The 22,577-nt window shown below is 37.4% G+C and overlaps 1 protein-coding gene across 2 annotated transcripts in view; it reads right to left on the reverse strand.

The window, feature by feature from the left end:
- Positions 1-22,577, reverse strand: part of RELN (reelin) — a 518,443-nt gene that overhangs the window by 248,648 nt on the left and 247,218 nt on the right. For both annotated transcript variants that reach the window (XM_032643899.1, XM_032643900.1), the window contains exons 7-8: positions 7,733-7,829; positions 2,090-2,141 (exon numbers count right to left, since the gene is read on the reverse strand). In XM_032643899.1, the coding sequence (XP_032499790.1) occupies positions 2,090-2,141; positions 7,733-7,829 (149 nt within the window). The remainder of the gene's footprint in view (positions 1-2,089; positions 2,142-7,732; positions 7,830-22,577) is intronic.

A 22,577-nucleotide genomic window follows, 5' to 3' on the forward strand; every position in this document is an offset into this window, starting at 1 on the left:
TCGCTAGGCAGTAAATTATAATTTAACTAAATATTTTGTTTTATTCCCAAACAATGACATGTTAAAATTTCACTTTTTATTCTAAACCTCCCACTCAAAAAAGATTTCTAAGTGTATTTTTTAGTTATAAACTTGACATAGCTATCTATCTATCCATCCATCCATCTTTTTGCAACTCCCTGATTCAGTTACTCTTCCAGTCTTCTAACCTGGTATTCAAATCCATGCTTTGTATTAATACAAGCAACTCTCTGGCTCACTGAGCTGCAGCCCTCTGGCTTGTGGGGAAATCAAGGATTCTTGCTAAGTCACATTTTTGGGTCTAGTCTCAAGCCTTTGGGCATGGTGCTTGCTCTGGGTTTTGGGTCTCAGGCACCAAACCTTACATTCTCTGATAAACACACCTTCTTGGTCCTCTTTCATCAGCTCTATTGTTGATGGTAGGGTGCTATTGAAAGGTGAGGAAATGAATCTATGCCAGCTCCACAGTATACTCTTTACTATTTACAAAAATAGATTTTTTTTTTCCTTTAAGGAAGGATAATTTAATTGGTGCTGGATCTCTGCTACCATGACTAAAATTTAAATATAGTAGAATTGTGAGGCATATATTTTAAAGAGGATTCTCTTGTGTTCTTTAATTGCACAAAGATATTATCTGAAGTTAATATTCAAATAAATACTCAGAATACAGATAAATAAAAAATCTAGCTTATATTTTATATTAATAGCATAATGAATTTAAACACATTTGTTCTGGTTAAGAACCTCTAAGTTACACTAGCCCGTCACGTTAGAGTTTTAAAAATGTTTTTGTAGCACCACAATTTTTTAAAAATGAGCTTTTTTTCTGATTATAGAAGTGTTACACGCTCATTATAGAAAATTTAGGATACACTTGTTAATAGATCAAAATTTAGGATACACTTGTTAAGAGATCAAAGAAAATCGTCTTTACCAAAAAACGCATTATTTTGTTTTTGCCAATGCTTTTCTTATGACCACATATGGACTTCTGAATAGTTTGTAATTTGTTATAGGTAATGCTATCAATGTTAGAAGAAGAGTCCAAACCGTAGTCAGGCAGGTTCACATTTTTACTTACAGAAGCTGAAAGGAGGCAACCTGAGGAAAAAGTGACAACTACAATACATGACTTGAAGAAAATTGTTCTTAGGCACAATCAACCACAGTGGGCTGTGAGAGCACTGATTTGCAGTTAGGACTAGAAGGCTAGTGAGAGAAACAGTCCTTTCGCTAACGGGGGATGCCCAAAGATATGAGGGTGAAGACAGTGGAAAGTGGAGGATGCTGTCTCAGAGGCATGGCTGCTAGCAGTCCTCATGTCATGGGGAGAGGCCAGGAAGTTTCCATGTTATGAGACCAAGACCAATAAACTAGCCCCCATCTAGATGGCAACATCTTTCTTTACCTAGAACATTCCCTTTGGAAACTTGTGTTATTTATTAATATACACTTTTGAAAATTCAAATGGAAAATAATATAATAGACAGCAAAACTATAAACACTTGATCAAAAGATACCTGATTTTACTGAATGCTTTGGGTAGAAATTTTTAGCTCTAATACAAAGGCACTTAAAAGAAATACTGCCAGATACAGTCATTTAAAAATTATCTGTGTCTGAATTAAACATAGATTATTTTTGTCAAGCATGAAGCCTTAATTGGTTTCTCTGAACCACCAATGATTATCTTTTTCACTGCCATTCAGTAAGAATGCAGGAAATTTAACAGATTTCAATCTTAATCTGAGGAAAACATTACTAGTAAGGTAATTCTGTATAATATAAAAACCCAATACATTCAAAATCCACATGTAAATACCTTTAAGATGGTTCAGATTATTTGGATTATTTTTAAATACCACTTGCTGCCAGAGAGAAGTGAGAACAGGATGTAGCATTTACAATTTTTTTATTTCACTTCAAAAATGTTTTAAATTATTTACTGCAGTGTTAAGACTTACTCTCCTCTAAATCTAAAAGTATTTGGCACCATAATCCTGCTTATACACTATGATTAAACAAACACTTCCAAGTTAAATTGCTTAACTGCTAAAAAACTTACCAATGGAAAACTGGAGGACAGAAGCTGTTGTTGTATTAAGGCCTGTGGTAATCTAGAAAAAGGAATATAACAAAATAAGACAAGATAGAAAGAGAGGAGGAGAAAGAGCAGAAGATTCAGGAGGAGGGAGAGTGTAAAAGATAGAAAGGAACCATAAACAGAGGTTACGTTTATCCAGCGGTTAGCTTACTTCTATCGACATGTCAGAACACAGATGTATTTCTCTGTGAGATCCTCACTTAGGCACTGCTGGTACATTTCTCAGGGTCCTATCGAAAACTCTTTTTTAGTATAATTTACCAGGCACATAACACAGTCCCCTCCACTCACCCCACCACCTCCCCTCTGTCCTCATCAACAGACCTGGGGCCCAAGAGAATACCATAAAAAGTGACCGAACAAAAATTGGGACCAAAATTAAGAGCAAATGAAAAGAGTAAGAACGTTTTGAAAAATAAATAGAATTACAACAGGTAGAAGGTGCAGGATATCTTTGGGGGAAGATGAAAATGTTGTAAAATTGATTGTGGTAATGGCTGCATAATTTTGTGAATAAAGTAAAAACCTTGAACTGTATACTTTAAATGAATGAATTGTAGAATATGAGGATTATTTCTCAATAAAACTGTTACTTCCCCAAAAAGTAATCAAATTATGGGCCTAGAAATACTCTTGCAACACATTTTTATTATTTTCCCTTAGTTTCATGAAGAAGAATGCCTAAATAGTTTTCCCCCTTTTAAAAAAAGGAATGGTACCTTATTTAATTTTAAATAAATTAAAATTTTAAAATATATTAATTAATTAATTAATTCTTTTGTTCATTCATTCATTCATTCTATGGAGTAGTGACTTTGACCCATACCAGCTTAAGTAAGATGGGAAGTAAGGTTCTCATTTTCAATGACTCGTTTGTTGGGTTTCTGACCCCATAAAGTAAGGTATGGGATGCCTCCCATGACTGCACCTCATAAAACAAAAAGTGTATAACTGTGTTTTCAACATGGCAGAAGAAGTAGACTTCTTAAATGTCAAAATAACATCCTTAGACTTGTCCCTGCACTGTGTTAGCCCCCATGTGATGGAGCCCACAATGCAGAAGAGTCAAGAGATACCCACTTCATGAATCACCATGGGAATTCGTGGACAAACAGTGAGCCAGCCTCTTGAAGTGCTAGAATTCAGCTGAGATGTGAGTATCAAAAAGTTGAATTGCACTTCCCATTTCTACAGCACAATTTGGAAACATGACTGAGCATGTGTTTTAAATATGTGGCTTTAAAGTTCATGAAGAAGCAGAAAAGGTAGTAGAGGGGAGGGCAAGACAGCCCATTTTGTAAGTTGTCTAGATATCAGTATAGGTATCAGCTCCTAATTGATTTTAACCATAGCAAAAATCACTGGTGTCAGGATGTCAGGTAAAATTCTTTATTTAAATCTCTCATTATCACAGAATATTTAAGAGAAAGCTGGCCCACCATGCTCGGAACTGTTTCCTACTTCCTTCCTCTCACCAGAGTCATTAGGGAAAAATGCACTAATAGTATTTTCTCTAACAAAAATACTAGCTCCTTTTCAAGATTCCTTTAGAAAAGGTTAGCAGACATTTGGTGCTGTCCAAAATGCCCAAAAGACATTTGGTCCACTACAAAAAGTCCTTGATATTTGGTCCTGTCCAAAGCAATTTGATGTGGACCAAACAAGCTCATGGATGTTTTGGATAGATCAAACTTCAAGGACCCTTTGGTGTGGACCAAATGTCTTATGAACCAAATGTCTCACGGATGTTTTAGACAGAACCAAATGTCCTGCGAGGTTAAAAGAAATCTGTTTTTTTTTTCCCTCATAACTTTTAAAGTAAGTTCAACTTCTTATCCTCATGGGTGTTCCACTTGGAAATTTTGATCTTAAAGTCCAAAGAGGCACATGGAAATTTTAAAAATTTTTCATAAAATTGAATGAATGCTCTTTTCCCCTCTCATTTTATGTAACTGAGTAGATTCCCAGATGAGTTATGAAACACTCCTGAATATGAGTTCTTTGAAACAATGGTATGGTATTATATAAGTTAAAAGCACCACGGCTATTGTTATTGCTAGTGCATTAAACAGACCAGAGAGTCTTTGATACTTATGCTGGGGGTGTAATAAATGATGCTTGTGTCACCTGGGTGATCAAGTTTCACAGCCGTGACCTCTGCTAGCAAACAGTAAATCACTTGAAATAGTGCCAAATTTCAATTACATGTGCTAACTGAGGGTGACCCTAGACTTCGATTAGTCATTGATTCCACACTTTTTTCCTCACTGGGGAAGCTAAGGACTGTTGACTCCCATTCTTTTACCTTTACCCATTTAGTTTATTAGTAACATTGTCAGCTACAAGAAAGAACAGGAAAGATGAAGAGAAAAAAAACAATGGAGCATTGCCTATAAAACCTATTCACCTATATTCACATTTGAGTATTATAAATTATTTATTATTCTTGAGTTCAAATATATGATTTTAGTCTGCAAAGTTATTAAGTCTTTACATGGGACATTCTGAAAACTAAAGGACCTCTGAAAGAGATTTTGATAAATATTACAGCGACTATGAATGTCTGAGAGAGAACTTTTTCCCTACCAAATCTCACTGCTCTTAAATTATCAAATAAACTCCAAATTATAGAAAATTATAGAAAATTAATATGCTGACTAAATGAATCTGAATAATTCACTGCAGGCTGAGGCTGTTCATTCTACGCTTCTTCGCTGCAAATTTTTACTGAGTTTAATCCTGTTTTAGCCCAAACTCCTCCTTGTAACTAAAATGCATTTCCAAATATGAGAGAATAATTGAGCAAATATTTTATTTTTAAAAAATGAAGAGTAACATGACTACTTTTGTTTTAAGCTCTGAGAGAGCACATTTTCTCTTAAAGGAGTGGGTAAATGAATTCCTCATTACCTTCATTTCAGACTAGCAAAATGAATCAAGTTAGGTGCCACCCCCTGAAATATGGAGACTTCCCTGAAGTAGTGAAACGTGTGAGGGCTGCAGAGCAGAGCAGCAGTGGAAACTGAAATGCGTGGTGTGCCCATGTGTAAGCGGGTACCACCTCTCACTGGCTCTGGGTTTTATTGAAATGAAATAGCCATTTGACTAAATTCACAAAATGGAAATGCTCTTTTAGGCATTTTAAAAAATAAAGCATTAACCTACTAAGGTTCTTTACCTGTGGTCGGTGGTTCTTTGTTTCACAACTTCAGTAAGAATTGGATTTATGAAAAATTTTATAGATTATTTTTTTTAAAAGTGATGTTTGGGGCTGATAACTTTCATCAGTTCTCACACACAACTGTTTTAACTGGATTCAGTTTTTGTTTTGTTTTTTTTTTTTTTTTTTTTTGTGGTACGTGGGCCTCTCACTGTTGTGGTCTCTCCCGTTGCAGAGCACAGGCTCCGGACGCGCAGGCTCAGCGGCCATGGCTCACAGGCCCAGCCGCGCCGCGGCATGTGGGATCTTCCCAGACCGGGGCACGAACCCGTGTCCCCTGCATCGGCAGGCGGACTCTCAACCACTGCGCCACCAGGGAAGCCCTGGATTCAGTTTTGAAGTGCCGTGCAAATATTTGAATTTTAGTGGGCAACAGCATGTTTACTGACCACTGAATTCATCACTTTTCTTTCGATTGATCTTTCTCTTGTAAACACAACTTGGGTACAATATATATTTCTGCTCCTGGGATGCCAATATGGTATAAAAATTATTGGAAATTAGAAGTTGCCAGTGTGTAAAATGTAGATGTCATCCTTATCTTTGTTAATGTATCTTCATTCTATTCCCTTTGAGTCTACAACACAATTCATCCTAGGAAAATACTTATGACGAAATATAAATCTGTATATGTTTTTTCCTTTCTTGGATAAAGAAAATTATTTTGAATATTTTCCTTTTTAGTTGAAAGGCTGATCTCACATTAATTATATAACACAATTCAAAACTAGCCCACTGGGTGTATAAACTCTAATGCTAAATAAACTGGGATACAGTGAAACCTTCAGGATTAAATATATTACATGGGATCAAATAAACTAGATACTTCAGTTTCTATGCTACAGAAATATGAATTCTGGTATTATATTCTTAGATATGTTTATTTCTTATTAATCAGAAACAAAAAAGAATTTACTAAGCATTTCCAGAAATATTACTGAATGGGTGAACATTCTAAAATAGGCATTTATTCTAAGCTTGATTAACTATGACAAAAATTTAATTTTGTTTTAAGGTTTATAGATAATTAATTCAGCCATGGTACATTATTTAAGATGTACTAACAAATCTATTTTTTTAAGGAGAATTTCACTACAGAGTCACATTTGCCTGCAGGAATGTTATAATATCTTGTTAAGAGTTGAATTATGAGCACCTATTATTTTAATTTGCATCCAATTAATTCTGTTTGTGTTCTAATTTCAACTAAAAACTCTTCAATTTATCAATGTTCTGAAGCTTGTATGTTTAATAAATTAAATTTATCTATTGCCATGAAAGGAGTATTCAAGTAGCATAAAATAAGAACCATGTTATAAAAACTAATTGACTTTCACAATTTGATAACTAAATCTTATTTTAATTACCTAGCAAGGTTTTTTCCTCCTTTTTACTGTGGAAGCCAGTCTTTTGGCCACTTTTTAAATTAATGAATTGGAAACATAACGTGTGATGGAGGGGTGAAAAACACAACTTTGTTACTAAAAGCTCCATCATAAGGAAGATGTGGGACATAAAAGGAGAGGAATTGAAACTCAAGTCAAAAAGCAGAAAAGCAAAGCAAAAGAGATGTTGCGAAAAGAAAATTAGATGCAAAGATATTGAGCTAGAAGTATAACACAATTGCTTTTATATTCTTTTTCAAGAATGTGAAATGAAGGTAGTCTTGGTGCCAGAAAGAAGTACCAAGTGACAACAAAAGGCTCACTAGCCACATGCTGATGGCTAGTGGTTTTATTGCTTTCAATTTAGAATGCTCATGTTTCATTTTACATATGATCCAAGGACTTACCTTTGGCAAGCAAAATCTAATCATCTAAATTAAAGTAACCTACTACTGAACAATTTGGCATAAACCAAAATTTTAAAAAACTGGTTTATTCAGTGTGCTCTGTCATTTAAAAAAAATTCATTAAAGTTCCTAGGTGGTTAGGAAACAAAGTTTAAAAATAATGTGATAAAATTGCTCATCTAGTATTTTTGGCTTGCAAGGAGAAAATAAGAAGTATAAAAGTAAAGCTTTATACAAGAACTTATAAAGTCACAAATTATTTAGCTATGATATATATATGTGTGTGTGTGTCATATATATATGTCATGCCTGTCATACCCATATTTTTAAAAAGGCATAAAATCACAATGATGCACCATGTTTAATGAGATCCATTGATGCTGCCAATTTTATTACTGCATTCTTTATTTTTTACATTTGAAAATAAATTATAAAATCACTGCTCTTAATTTTGAGATATTTGCAACAGGACTCATAAATAATACTGCAAATTTTCATCTGAACTGGAATTGGGTAGGAAAACCTTTTGTTGGCAAAAAGTTCAGTAAAGACAATGTATTTGGAATAATGTACATAAATAGCACATACTTACCAATTCTCTTGGACCATATGGCTCACAGAAGGTGACAGCATTGCCATGCATAATTGCACCACACTGTTCTCCAGTCTCACAGTTGTTACATTCAACCCTGTGGGAACACAGAACACAACCTCAGGCTGTGAACTAAGTAGCACAATGTGGTTTATCACTCAGGTAAAGAAAGATGTAATAGTTGTTGTTATTCAGTTGAAATCAACATTTCAAGGAAGATAATGGTATTTTGTACTGTGACATGTTAAAGAAACATAAAAACAGAAAGATTTGAACTTCAATCCCAATTCTTTCAGTTACTCGTAATGGTGGGCAAGTTACTTAACCTCCCAAAGTTTCAGTTTTCTCATCTGTAAAATGAGGAAAATAATATGGACCTAAATATCACATAATTATCATGAGGATTAAATGAGAGAGTGTATATAAAACACAGAGTACAGAACCAATCTCACAGTAGGCACTTAATGGCCACTGGTATTATTATCAATCGTTACATAATATACTATGCCCAATACAAGTATTTTGCTAATATGAAAGATAAGCAAAGTAATATACACTTATATAATGAACTAAAACCATATATCTCTGAAATCAAAAGGTGTTTTACAAATTTTAAACCTTTTTCTTTTGAGTTATGATTAATGTCAATGTTTAAAATAACTGTCCTCAAATAGATCCGCATGTCTATGAAATATACTATGTAAAAAATAATGCAATCAGATTGTACTTAATCCACATAGTAATATGAAATAAACACAAATTCTAAGTCAAGCATATTTTGGAGACTGAGTTAATATTAACCTTGTAAATAATTCAATTAGTTGCTTTATTATTATAAAGTGAAGTGGCTAATAAAACCTTAGAACAGAATCTCAAAACTAAATATATTCATGTCTTCAGTATAAATTGACAATATGAATATTCTGGATTTGACTTTGCATATTTACAATAACATTGACAATGATTTGCATCATGATACTTCAACCTAGAATCATGACATGTACAAAGAAAGAATTATGTTTCCTCAGTCTGAACCTCAAAGCACATGAGAGCTGTATTTCATGCAGAAAGGACATTTTCAAAGACTTTCACATTCTAGGTGCCAAACATTATGGAAAGGGCACCATGCCCTTTGTTTTTGAAGATCACTGTACCAGGCCCTTTTAGCTGTTTGCTAATCTCAGAGAAAAAAGGGAGCAGGAAGCCCTTTTCAAATAGGAAGAAGACAAAAGTGTGAAAAGATACCAGGTAGCCCATAAAGCCAAGAGGCAGAAGCACAATAAGGAAGTAAAAACATGGCAAAAAAATCGAAGTATTTCCTATATGTGTATTGCATGGAATAAATTATTCTAATATTTTGAGCTGTGTTCCTATACAAAGGAGATCAACAATGTCAAGAAGCTTCGCTTTTTTAAGAATAAACAGAGAACAACTTCTGATATGGAATTTTTAAAGGTAGTACCTCAAATCTTAGTAGGAGATTTAAATTTTCTCTTGATTACTGTGAAGCAAGATTCTAATAACATGTCCTTGACATTAGAAGAGGCACAGTAGTAGCTTCATAAAGGCAACAAATATGTCTCGTGTTCACCATTTTATGCCTGGCATGTTGTATTCCATAAATATTTGTTGGATGAGTGAATAAATATAATGCAACTTCATAAGTAGAACTATTATTAGGGCCTGAGATCTAAAGCACTTCAAATAGAACCTGGCATACGTCAAATAAAGCAAGCATGATGTAAGCGTTAGCATAAGTGTTAGCTATTATTATTATTATGGATTTCTACCATTGTCATCCAGAACAGGTATATTAGTTTTTTTCCCCCACAGGGAACCTACTACATGAACTTCTTACTACTGTTTTTCTATTCTTAAAACTACACATTGGGCTTCCCTGGTGGCGCAGTGGTTGAGAGTCCACCTGCCGATGCAGGAGACATGGGTTCGTGCCCCGGTCCGGGAAGATCCCACATGCCGCGGAGCGGCTGGGCCCATGAGCCATGGCCGCTGAGGCTGTGCATCCGGAGCCTGTGCTCCGCAACGGGAGAGGCCACAACAGTGAGAGGCCCGCGTACCAAACAAAACAAAAACAAAAACAAAAAAACTACTGATTAATTTTTCCCAAGGAGTGTGATTATGATAAAAGTACAGAGAAGTAGCACTCAACTTATAGTGTGCTTCTTACTTATTGATAGATGAGGATTATTTGGCCTCCAAGGCATTGTGAAAGGGCTCAAAAGAAATACAAGCTTTGACAGAGAGAAATTAAAAGATTGTTCAACCCTCACAATGACTATCTGCCATTTTCCTCCAGTGATTCTAAACTAAAAGCATCATTGTTGATGTGAAGTCCGAGGTCTGATATTTGAATCCTCATAGCAATCATTCGATCCATAAATATTGATCAGCACTCCCCAACTCAACTGTATATCAGAAAAACTGTATCTGTATAAATACATGTATTACAAGTCTCCATCACCTACAGTTTTGATTAAATAGGATTCATGTGCAGCCTAGGTATCTGTATATTGTTTAAAGGTTATTCTAGCATAGGTAGCCTACAGCCTGGCACTCAGGAACCAGTGAATGGACCACAGATGTTTGATGTGTTAGGAGAACCACTTCTATTTTGTGGAATAACAGGAGTTAAAAAAACAATAAACACAAGAAAAAGGCAATCAGATAAAGCTTTGTCCCCACTTGGCTCAAAGACCCCTCTGGACCTTTCTTTGTTGTGCTGTATAGCTCCAGAAACTTAAAATAAAAGTACAAAGGCACTGGTACCCTGTTGAAACTTAAAGATTCAGAATTACCAGCTATTATTTACTAAGTTGTTGCTACCTGGAGGTACAATGGCTTCATCAAGGATTGATGAAACAAATCCGTTAGCTTCTTGTCAAGGTCTTTTAAATGTCCTTTGCTTGAATTTCTCACAGTATGTCTGGGTTTGTCAACATAATTTATTTTGAAAGCACATCCCTCTGGGTGGTCAAATCCAACCCACTCTTAGATGCCAATGGTGTTATTTATTCATTTATCATTCATTAATTCATTCTTACAGTTAACAACCATATGTTGAGAACCTATAGGCAATATGATGAGCTTTAGTGGTACAAAGACCAAAATAAAAACAGTATTATTTTCTTCCAGGAGTTTATACTCCAGAAGGAAAGGCAGGGAAACAAGCACACAATTAAAATATAGGGTGCCAACGCAATGATAGCTATTTACTGCATCCTATTATGTGCCAGATATTCTAAAGCCTATTTGAATCTTTCAACTTCTCTATAAGATAGTTTTCAGTGTCCTTGTTTTACTAATAAGAAAACTGAGCTCCAAAGAAGTTAAGCATTTGCTCGAATCCTACAGCTGTAAAGTTGACAGACTGGCAATCTGGACCCAGGACTTGCTAATTCCAACACCCATCACGTTTTCCATAGCTCTTCACTCCTTATAACAGGAGTACGCGCTGGCTGTGATGGTACCTAACTTGGACTAAGGAAGTAAGGGAGAGCTTCCAAAGGAGGTGGTCGCAGAACTGGTCCTGAATGAGAAATAGGAGTTAGTCAAAGAAGAAAGGTGATGGTGTCATAGGGCACAAGGAATGCAGAGATTATGATACAAGTAAAACTGCTACTTCAGTGTGTTAGTGTGCCTGGTACCACACTGGTACATGAAGAGGATGGCAAAGGATAGGGCTGGAAAGTGGCAGCCAGTTCATGGAAGGTGTCATGAGCCATTTACCAAGTGATAGATACTGCACTAGGAACTCTACAAACAATGCCTCAATTAATTCATATATCCCGCCTTTATTTTTATCCACATTTAGAGGATGCTAAAACTGAGATTTAGAGACATTAAATGATTGTCCAAGGTTACACAGATTGAAAATTATAGAACTGGGGTTCAAACTCCCACTATTCTGCTTCCAAAGTCATGATACGATCCAACTTTTAGGAAAATTAACAAACAATGGATTAGCGGTAGAAAAGACTGGACTGTTGATATAACACAAGTAGGACACAGTAGTGCCTTGAAATAAGGTGGAGATGAAGAAAAGAGTATCACTTTTTAATAGAAACATAATATGATCCACATATGTAATTTTCAACTTTCTAATGGTACAGTAAAAATAAAAAAGGATAGGTGAAATTAAGTTTAATAATATGTTTTATTTAACCCAGTATATATTTTAACATGTAATTATACAAAATTATTAATGATATAGCTTACATTCTTTTTTTTTATAAAAAGTCTTCAAATTATGGGGTGTATTTACACTTACAGCACATCTCAATTCAGACTAACCACAGTTCAGGTGATTAATAGCTGCATGTGACTAGTGGCTACCATACTGGACAGCTCAACTCTAGGGAATTACAGGGCTTGGAAACTGACTGCTCTTCTGGTTATGCTGACAACTGGAGATGACCAGCTGACAATGATTATATGTATTTGAACTTCAGGGAAAGGAGATCAGCACTGACAGGACAATTTAAGATATGGCTGAAATCATAGGAGTGCATATTATTGGGGGCCAGGGGAAGAGGGGAGGATATACTAAGTGAGAAAAGTAGAGGTCCAAGAATGGATCCCTGGGGAACAACTATATCCTTAGTCTGGTTTCTGGAAAGCTCCAACTATCATCGTGACCCTTCAGTGTGTATCAATCTGAGGCTATCCCTGCATACTTTTCCACGATTATTGGCAGTGGGTTCATTTCTGTTCATGTTCCTAACAATCCTAATATTTTTGTGCTGCCCATCAAGGTGACTCTTCTAACAGTGAGTCTATAATACGACCTTCCTAATATTTTTTCTACCGTTAAAGTTAAGCATTGTACAACCACTTACATGAATGCCATCATCATAAAGGAAACGAAAAATCACAAATTCATGATGAACACAATGACTCTGATGGAGGCCAAATAATACAAAGGGCAACTAGGAGTCATGGCTTCCCAGAAGGAAATAGTGATCCATTTCAGAAAAACAAGGTAAGTTTTAAAAACCTACACATGTTAATAAGCATCCAAATTTCAAGAACAGGAATTCTTGGCTCATCCCAGAATCTACAGCAATGCCTAAGTGCTCTGAGTTCTTCCCTCATGTCTTTCTCAGAATGCCCCTGCATCTAACAAGTTAACTTGGTTGAGTAGGGTTAGGTACCTAACCCCAACGGGTGCTCTCTGCGAATAATACTAGTAGTCTAAAATTCTACTCTTCCCTTATGAGTCGTTCCTAAGAATAAGGGTTCAATTTGCTGGATAATGAGCAGTCCAATTTTCTTTAGGCTCGGAGCAAAAAAAAAGTGCTATTTATTTCTAACATTTAAACTGTGGTCTCCCAACCAAATTTTCTCAAGAAAATGATGGGCTCTGTAAAGTTAGGTAATATATTCTTCAGAGATTGGTGGGAAGAAGAAGTTTTAAATAATCCCAGTTAAACAGACTTTTATTTTTCAACTTAAAAGGAATGTGACCTCCCAGGCTAAGGATTAGAAATGAATTGCTTCTCTGCTTAAAAGTAATATCGAATATTTCTCTAATCTAAGAAAACTTGCCCCCTCTTTTTCTTTTTCTCAATATGAAAAACAGAACATAAGAATCTGACAAATACCACAGCCTATCATACGAATCGCCCACCTCAAAATATAATCTGCCATGAACAGTATGATTAAAAGACAATTTAAGGGAAATGCTTGCTATCCCCGAAGACCAGGCAAAGCCTGAATACATTGAGTCCTCTCTGAACCTATTTATCACATGCTTAGGTACCACATGAATCTCACCTATTACTACAGTTCACAGATCATTGGTCATTCGAGTTAGAGGGCATCTGAAGTATCACCGAGTCTCATCACCCCCTGTCATTTCACAAATGACAGAACAGGACTAGAGGCTAGATTCCCTGACTCCTTGTCCAATATTCTTCCTACTCCACTCTAATGCAGCCAAGAAGAGAAAAGAACTTTAATTCTACAAAACGCACGTGCATTTCAAAAACGTTTGTCATCATTTTTACTGTCAGAGTTTATCTGGAAGAGCTACAATGTCTTTTCTTAAAAGTTCTTTTTTCATTTATAGGATAAGGGATTTTGCCTTGCTAATGAAAATGTACAAAAATAAGAGAAATGTCATGGACTTCACAGAAAATGTTCAGAATGAGTTCACTGGACTAAAGTACATAATCAAATTCAATATTCCTTTGGTTATGTACATCCTTACATAATTCATCCCTATTTTATATACACACTATCACACTACCATTTTTTCACTAACAAAAACATAAAGGAAACAAACAAACAAACAAAACCATAAAGGAATCAGTAAGGGTGAAGGCAGGTACTTGTTGACCAGCACATCTAGGGTCCAACTGGAAACATAAAAGAAAAAGAAATGCTTTGAACCAAGATTTGTTTTTCACTCTAACAAGCTCCTTGGCAGTTTGAAACTTGTTATCTTGGTGTCAATTCTCCGTCTTTGTTTTTTATCATTTAGGTGGCTGTTTCTGTTTAGGAATTATATGCAATGTGCATTTGTGTTATAGAGAGCACACTTCTGAAGGTATAATTCTGTTTTTAATCATGACTTTAAAATTAATAGGCTGGAAAACACACCAAAGCCCCTGTTCAGGAGGCACAGAGGAAGCTGGAGTGAAATGTCCCTGGAGTGCCCCACAGTCCCCATGTCCTGCAGTGACTCACACAGGACTTTCAGGACACTGGAAAGAGGAGGAGGATTAATGAGAAAATTGGGCTCCTTCGCACAACCACAGATTTATGAATGGTTGGTGGTGACATCATCCTGATAACAATAAATAAATAACTAAAATATTATTTTCTCAAGAGCAGTCTCATTACGCAACTCATTCTTCTTTTTAGATCAGAGTGAAATCACTTAGCCTTTAGTCAGTTACTCTGCTGAAACAAGTTAATCATCTGGAAACTCAGTGACAATCAGTTATCATCAAATTCTCATTTGAGATACATGCCGTTTGTCCTCAAGACTGAGGACATCGTATTATCTATCCACAATTTATTGCCTCTGAAGGATTCAGTGTCTGGTATTCTATGAGTCGGAACTGTCTATTCACTAGCATTTCTGAACAGAGATATTAAAATAATTTTAATATTTGATCTGATTATAAAAAGTACATTAAAAAATGGAAAGAGAAATCTCTTATAATTTCCTGACCCAAAGATAACAAGTCTCTTCCCCCAGTTACAGCTCACACTGCATGTGCTGACACCATCTGATGTGTGGGTCTGCACAACAAGGCCAGATCAGGGACTGGTGAATCCACCAAAGTAAATAGGACCCTGCCAGCCCTGTGGGAGCTGGGCAGTCAGCTGACTTCTGGAGACGTCGGAGCTCCTTGTAATTTCCACTCAAACCTCAACAAGGAATCAACTATATACTCCAATAAAAATTAAAAAAAAAAAAAAAACCTCAACAAGCAGAACACTCAACTTTTGACCATATTTTATAGCAAGAGACAATGTTTTATAGTAGAAAGGCATGACTATTGTGAAAGATCAAGCTTAAAAAAAACCCTCGTGGGCTTCCCTGGTGGCGCAGTGGTTGAGAGTCCGCCTGCCGATGCACAGGACATGGGTTCGTGCCCCGGTCCGGGAGGATCCCACATGCCGTGGAGCGGCTGGGCCCGTGAGCCATGGCTGCTGAGCCTGCGTGTCCGGAGCCTGTGCTCCACAATGGGAGAGGCCACAACAGTGAGAGGCCCACGTACCGCAAAACAAACAAAACAAAACAAAACAAAAAAAACCCCTCGTAAAATCCTCTTCTTTTTGTAAATGTGGAATATTTTTAGAAAAACAGCAAGGAAAGTTCACTCTATAAGACTGAGAATAATATCACCTTCAACAATGTCATGCCTTTTTTCTAAGGAGCTAACATATGCTCTAAATGTGAAAATGACAAACTCCATTTATAGCTCATTCTTTCTCATTACTTCTCACTGAGGAAGGTAAGAGAACTCTTCTTATTTCACCAGGGAGTTTAAACATTTGATCTTTCCTTTGCTAGCAAATATAATGGCAAATATTATTTGGATTAAAAATAACTGTTCTATACCCTACTACTGCATGCAATATTCTGACCTCCTACTATGCTGAATTCCACTACATACTGCTTGAGGAAATATTTTCTCACTTGTTTCAAATGTACTTGACATTTAATTCCATTGAGTGAGTTCTTATTTCTGTCATGTAAAACAGATATTAAAGAAGGAAATAATAAGCCTCCAGATTCACACCTTATTTTATTAGTAGGACACCTCCTGGTTAACCTTTCTATTGTAGATGAAGTTTTCCCCAGAGCAATTACATCATGGTAAGAGGAAGGAGGGGGAGGAAGCAAGAGACAAGGTTAGAGGAGAGTTTAATAATAAGAGAAAAAAGTTATTAAAAAAAGAGAAGAGAGAGTGAGAGAGAGCAGAAAAAGGTGAGGTCAAGAGGGAAAAGATGAGAGAAAAAGTAGAAAAAGATGCACGTAAGATCAGAATATTGGACCATTAAACCCTAAAAATCAAATTATAATTCCACAACCCCAAAATACAGTGATATATCAGAAGTTCTGGCAAAGGTGTGTCATCCGATAAAATATTTATTTTGCCAGACTTTTCTCACCTACTCACGATCTCCCGTAGTCACCTGGTCTTGAAAACTTGTAAGGTGTATGTTCCATGTTACATGGGTAAGCCTATTCGGTGATATGTCTTCCAAGTGATCAGTATTACAAAAAAGTCCCTTGGACGTCCTTCAGCAGTGATGTGGAGTCTTTGATGCCCGTGGTTCGTGTTCCCCTTCACCCAACACTGTCTTCCAAGTCTTACTGCCCATTGGCCTGGTGGACATTGAGCAAAGTGGATGCACTTTTTTTTTTGCAGTACGCGGGCCTCTCACTGTTGTGGCCTCTCCCGTTGCGGAGCACAGGCTCCGGACGTGCAGGCTCAGTGGCCATGGCTTACGGGCACAGCCGCTCCGTGGCATGTGGGATCTTCCCGGACCGGGGCACGAACCAGTTTCCTCTGCATCGGCAGGCAGACTCTCAACCACTGCGCCATGAGGGAAGCCCGTGGATGCACTTTTATCCAGTTTTTTCCCCAGTGACATTGTTCATCAGACTTATTAATACTTTGTTCTGATTACCTGGAAACTCCATTTACATTGTGGTTCTCATACTTGGCTACTAAATGGAGTCCCCTCTGCTGTAGTTCTCAATGGGGGCTCCAAGATACTAAGGAACTTTGAAGTAGTTTTACTCTTCACTTGACTTCTTTTCTCTTATGAACTAATCTACTAATCACTGAATAAATAAAGCTCCAGCCAGAATAACTCACCCCTGAACTAAAATTTCAGTCTTTTTAGAGTCTTTATTCAGATAATTATTTTTGTCAAAGCAAATAAACTTTAATAAGCCAAGTCACCAAACTTTTTGCTCCATTTCTGAATAATTTCTCCAATAAATTTGTATTTTCAAGAAAATATTACATGCAGCAGAGTCTGTGATCTCAATTTCTCTAGTCCTGTAGTATGATCTTTTACATATAAAAATGGAGATGTCCTAGTCTTTTCTTGATTCAAGCAACCCTATGCAATGCCAGCCACAGCTTTAGCTTCCTTAGCTGTAAATTGTGGGGCTTTCTGTATGATAAGCCAATTGACAGACATCTTCATTTGCCATAGGATCTGAGACAACTTCATCTGTGTCTTTCTTCTTGATTTCTCATATCCCTGTCGGCATCACAACTTATTCATCCAAGATGCTTCTTCTGACGAGTGACTCTTGTTCTTCCCTGATCTCTGCTGAATAGAACATCTCTGCTATTATTATTGTGCTGGAGGGGAAACATCTGTTGTCTTCTAGTTGCTATTTGTCATCATGTTTTCTAACAGTCCCAACATTTCCCACTAGAACATCAGAGCCTAGTGATATTATAGCTCTGGATGCCTTCTGTGATCTTCAGGAAACAAGCATTAAAGGGATAATCTGTTAAGCAAAATGAAGATTCCTTCCAGACTTTGTAAGTGCTTAGAGAGTAAAGACACCTCTTAAGAAAACTTTAAATGTTTTTAAAAATTCATTCACTTTTTTAGTTCCTTTAACTCTCTCTCTCCCTCTCTTTGAACTCTTTTTAACCCAAGTTATGAATCAGAAATGTCTCCTATTTCTTAACTTTTCTCACTGTTTTTTTTATTACTGTTGAAATTTTTTAGAATTTATTTTTTTGTCTGTGCTGGGTCTTCGTTGCTGTGTGTGGGCTTTCTTGCAGGGCAAGAGGGGGCTACTCTTTGTTGCGGTGCGTGGGCTTCTCATTGCAGTGGCTTCTCTTGTTGCGGAGCATGGGCTCTAGGCATGGGCTTCAGCAGTTGTGGTGCATGGGCTCAGTGGTTGTGGCTCACGGGCTCTAGGGTGAGGCTTTGTAGTTGTGGCGCACGGGCTTAGTTGCTCCGAGGCATGTGGGATCTTCCCGGACCAGGGTTCAAATCTGTGTCCCCTGCATTGGCAGGCGGATTCTTAACCACTGCGTCACCAGGGAAGGCCCTGAAATTTTTTATTGAGGTAAATTTGCACACAGTGTAATATATGGATCTCAAGTTTTGACAAAGGTGTACATCTATGTAACCCATGCTCCCTCAAGATTATATATAATGTATTAATCACCCCAGAAATTTCCTCATGCCCCTTCCCAGTCAATTCCCCATCCCTGAAACAATCACTAATCTAATTTCTAGCACTTTAGATAATTTTGTCTATTATAGATTTCGTATAAGTGAAATCATACAGTAAGAACTATTTTCGGTCTGCCTTCTTTCATTCAACATAATATTTTTAAAATCCAACCATGTTGTTTCAACTATCAATAATTCATTCCTTTTTATTGCTGAGTAGTAGGCCACTGAATGGATGTATCATTGTTTATCCATTCTCCTGTTTCTGGGTACCTGGGATGTTCCCAGTTTTGGGCTAAGAGGTGTATTTCTTTTTAATTAAAAAAATCAAGATTTCTCTCCATACATGTGGAATACTGGCAGTGTTTATATCATACTAAAATAGTTAATACATAAAAAGAAACTATGGGGACTTCCCTGACAGTCCAGTGGTTGGGATTTCGCCTTCCAATGCAAGGGGTGCAGGTTCAATCCCTGGTCGGGGAGCTAAGATCCCACATGCTTTGGGGCCAAAAAGCCAAAACATGAAAAAAACAAAGGCAATATTATAACAAATTCAATAAAGATTTTTAAAAAACTATAAAAATGGGGGGCTTCCCTGGTGACACAGTGGTTGGGAGTCCGCCTGCCAATGCACGGGACACAGGTTCGTGCCCCGGTCCGGGAGGGTCCCACATGCTGCGGAGCAGCTGGGCCCGTGAGCCATGGCTGCTGAGCCTGTGCGTCTGGAGCCTGTGCTCTGCAACGGGAGAGCCCACAACAGTGAGAGGCCCGCGTACCGCAAAAAAAACCCCCCAAAAAACTATAAAAATGTAGTTGAGACACAAGTAGTAAATGCTTAAGTGAAATGTTGAGATAGAGCGTATATGTAGGTTCTTACTTTCCTTCTAAATTTAGTTATATGAGGTTTTTCTTCCTACCTTTTTTTCTTTTTGGTTGTAGGGCTGTCTCTATAGGAACAAGACCCTACTGATCCCCCTCCACCTTCAGGAGTGTAGTCACACTGAGCACACTTGATAATGGAGAATTGTCAGTAGTGCTGATAAGTCGGTGTTGCTTCATCCACACTCTCTCTCACCCCCTTGGGTTCAATGGCACATTTGAACAGAAGAAGTTACTATTGTGGTTCAGAGGTCTACCTGAGTGCAGCCCAGCATCAGGGCAAAGTTAAAGTGGAGAAGCCTCACTCTCATCAAGCCTAAGGTGCCACTATATTCCCATGAAGGGGTTTTGCTGTTGTCTTCATTTGTAACTTTACTTCTCATCTTTCATTCAAGCAAAGCAATCAGAAGTGGCTGAGAGAATGGGAGATAAAGGTCACTTCTCTGGCAGAGCTCCAAAGGGATCTGGGGGCAAAGAGCTGAAGGATCCTATACTCTACATCTCAGAGAGGCAGAAGGACCATAGTGGCATGAGAGCACATCAGAGCATCACAAAGACACCTACAGTCCAGGCCCAGAAGCAGCAGAAGCTTTCATGCCCTCAAGCGGGCTCAAAACAGAGCAATTGCCATGAAAGAGTGGTTAGGACAGGTGCAAAGGCTACCTGTGCGGACCAGTAACCAAAAACTGGATGAGATAGGGAAGACTCAGTGAGCACCTGCAGGAACAGAGGACTGGGGGACCAGAGGTGCATCCCCACCCTACCCCTTGCTTTTGAACTAATAAGCTCTCTGAAACTTAGCTACAACACCAGAAAAATGGGAGAGGGAAAGCCAAAGTTGACTGAAATTAAAGTTTTCACCACTGGTAAAAGGGGGACAATGAAAAGAAATTAAGTTGGATTATAAAAAAAATAAAGTTTTATTTCTCTGATACCCAAGTTTGTAGACAGAATTCATAACTGGGACACCTGCGTAAGCCTAAACAATTTCTGGAAGGACTGGCAGAAACTGGTAACAGTTGATGCCTCTGGAGGGAGGGAATATAGACCTAGTGTAGGAAGGTTTATTTTTATTATTTTTTAATATTATTGAACTTTTCACCAAGTACATTTAATTTTTAAATCAAATCTAATATTTAAACTAAGCAGAGAGACAATACATTCAATACTGAGTTGGTGTAAAAAAGTTTCTTGGCTCTATTCCAACTGCCGTCATACACTTGGAATAATAACTTGGTTGTTACGTTCATTCATAATAATAGTAATATAATTTTATGTTCCTTGTTTTTTGTGTACAGTCATTTGTACAGAAGATAAGAAATTTGGATATCAAAAATTACATGAGGGCTTCCCTGGTGGCACAGTGGTTGAGAGTCCGCCTGCCGACGCAGGGGACACAGGTTCGTGCCCCGGTCCGGGAAGATCCCACATGCCGCCAAGCGGCTGGGCCCGCGAGCCATAGCCGCTGAGCCTGCGCGTCCGGAGCCTGTGCTCCTCAACAGGAGAGGCCACAGCACGGAGAGGCCACAGCAGGGAGAAGCCCGCGTACCGCAAAAGAAAAAAAAAAAAAAGTACATGAAATGAAGTGGAAAAAAAGTTGATTTCATTAGATGAAGTCAATGGAAGCAAATAAGCTGTGAGTGATTAACTTTTAAACTGATCTCTCTCCCCATCACTGCACAGACGGAACTTTAGTTTCATGATTTCTCCCTTTGCTTATCCTTAAAAATTACAAGTTAAATAATGCATATGATGCTTTTCAAATTCCATGGAAGAAATATGCTCATAAAAGCATGTTTTTCTCTTGTAGCAAATTATTGAGTGATTATTGAGTCTCAGGAATTTGTCCAAAAGCAGCAAACCAGGCCTCATGCTTCTTTCTATCTGGTGGTGAGTGGTAGTGGCAAAGAGTTATAAGTTGTCAACAAGGATTCTCCTTTTCAGTTGCCACAAAGCTGCCCAGTGGTTTCTAATTCCATGGGGTAAAAAAATCAAAGACAATATCATAGGGGACAAAAGTCACATGTCAATATGTATACCAAGAGAACAGAGATGTCAAGAGAGTGAAAACTGCTTATGAGATTCCGAAACAACATAGGACTTTGTTACTTTATTGGAAACATTTTGCTGGAATATTTGATTGTATTTGTTTCTAACTTTAGGGAGCTTATGTCTATTTTAAGGGGGCTTAAGCATCTAATACCCTCATTTTCCCCTTCTCTCTGCTATATTGTCATTAATATATATTCCATATATTATATAATACAGATATATTTAATTTGAAGTCTGTTTTTCATCCAAATACAATGAGGGAAGACTTGGGGGCTCATTTACATAAATTGGCTGAAGAGTATTTTAATAATAATGATTTGGGGTCATATCTGGGCTTAGGGGAGGCATGTAGACCAATGTGCAGATATTCCACAGGAGGAAGAAAGAAAGGGAAAAAGGGAGGGAGGGAGGGAGGGAAGAAGACAGAAAGGCAGGGAAGGAGAGAGAGAGAGTAAGAGAGGCGGGGAGGGAACTGATTTGTACTGAGAAGCGTCAATACACCAGGTGAGGTGCCAGACCTTTTCAGGCTCATCAGACTTTAAAACAATGCTGTTACGACAGTATTTGGCTCACTTTTACTGACAAGGAAACGGAGCTCAGAGTGGTAAAGCAAGCTTTTTGCTTTTCTCAGATACCCAGCTGGCAAGTGGTTAGCTCGAGTCAAACCAGACCAGCCTGATCTCAAAACCCCTGCCACCTTTGTTCAACAAAGCCATCTCTCAAACGATGAGAGCTTCACGGTTTTTGTTTGTGTTTGTTTTGTTTTTTTAATCTTAAAGAGGCTAGATGAAGGAGATTGTGGGCAATAAGAGATAAAGTAAAATTACTCTGAAGCACATTTGATAGAAGACAGAAGTATGTAGCTTTTTAAAGTAAATAAAAGTTTTTTTAAAACATTAGGAAAAACCATAGCTTAAGTAAAAGGGACATAAAATCCATAACTTCAGTCAAGAAAGCATCTATCAGATCAGTCATGAAAATGGGTGAAGCAAAATCAATCATGTTTTATTGATTTTAAAAACAGCAGAATTTGGACCACATAAAAGTCACATTTTGTATTTGTCAAGAAAACTCACTGAAGAAAATGAATTAGCTTGACAGAAATGAACTTGCCTTGAAAGAAACAAATCATCTGATAACATTTATACTAATGGGATATAAAAAAGCCAAATGTGAGGAGAACTAGAGAATTTTTCTGGGGTAAAACTAGTGCTTA

The sequence above is a fragment of the Phocoena sinus genome, chromosome 9 (genome assembly GCF_008692025.1).
Source record: "Phocoena sinus isolate mPhoSin1 chromosome 9, mPhoSin1.pri, whole genome shotgun sequence".
Lineage (NCBI taxonomy): Eukaryota > Metazoa > Chordata > Mammalia > Artiodactyla > Phocoenidae > Phocoena > Phocoena sinus.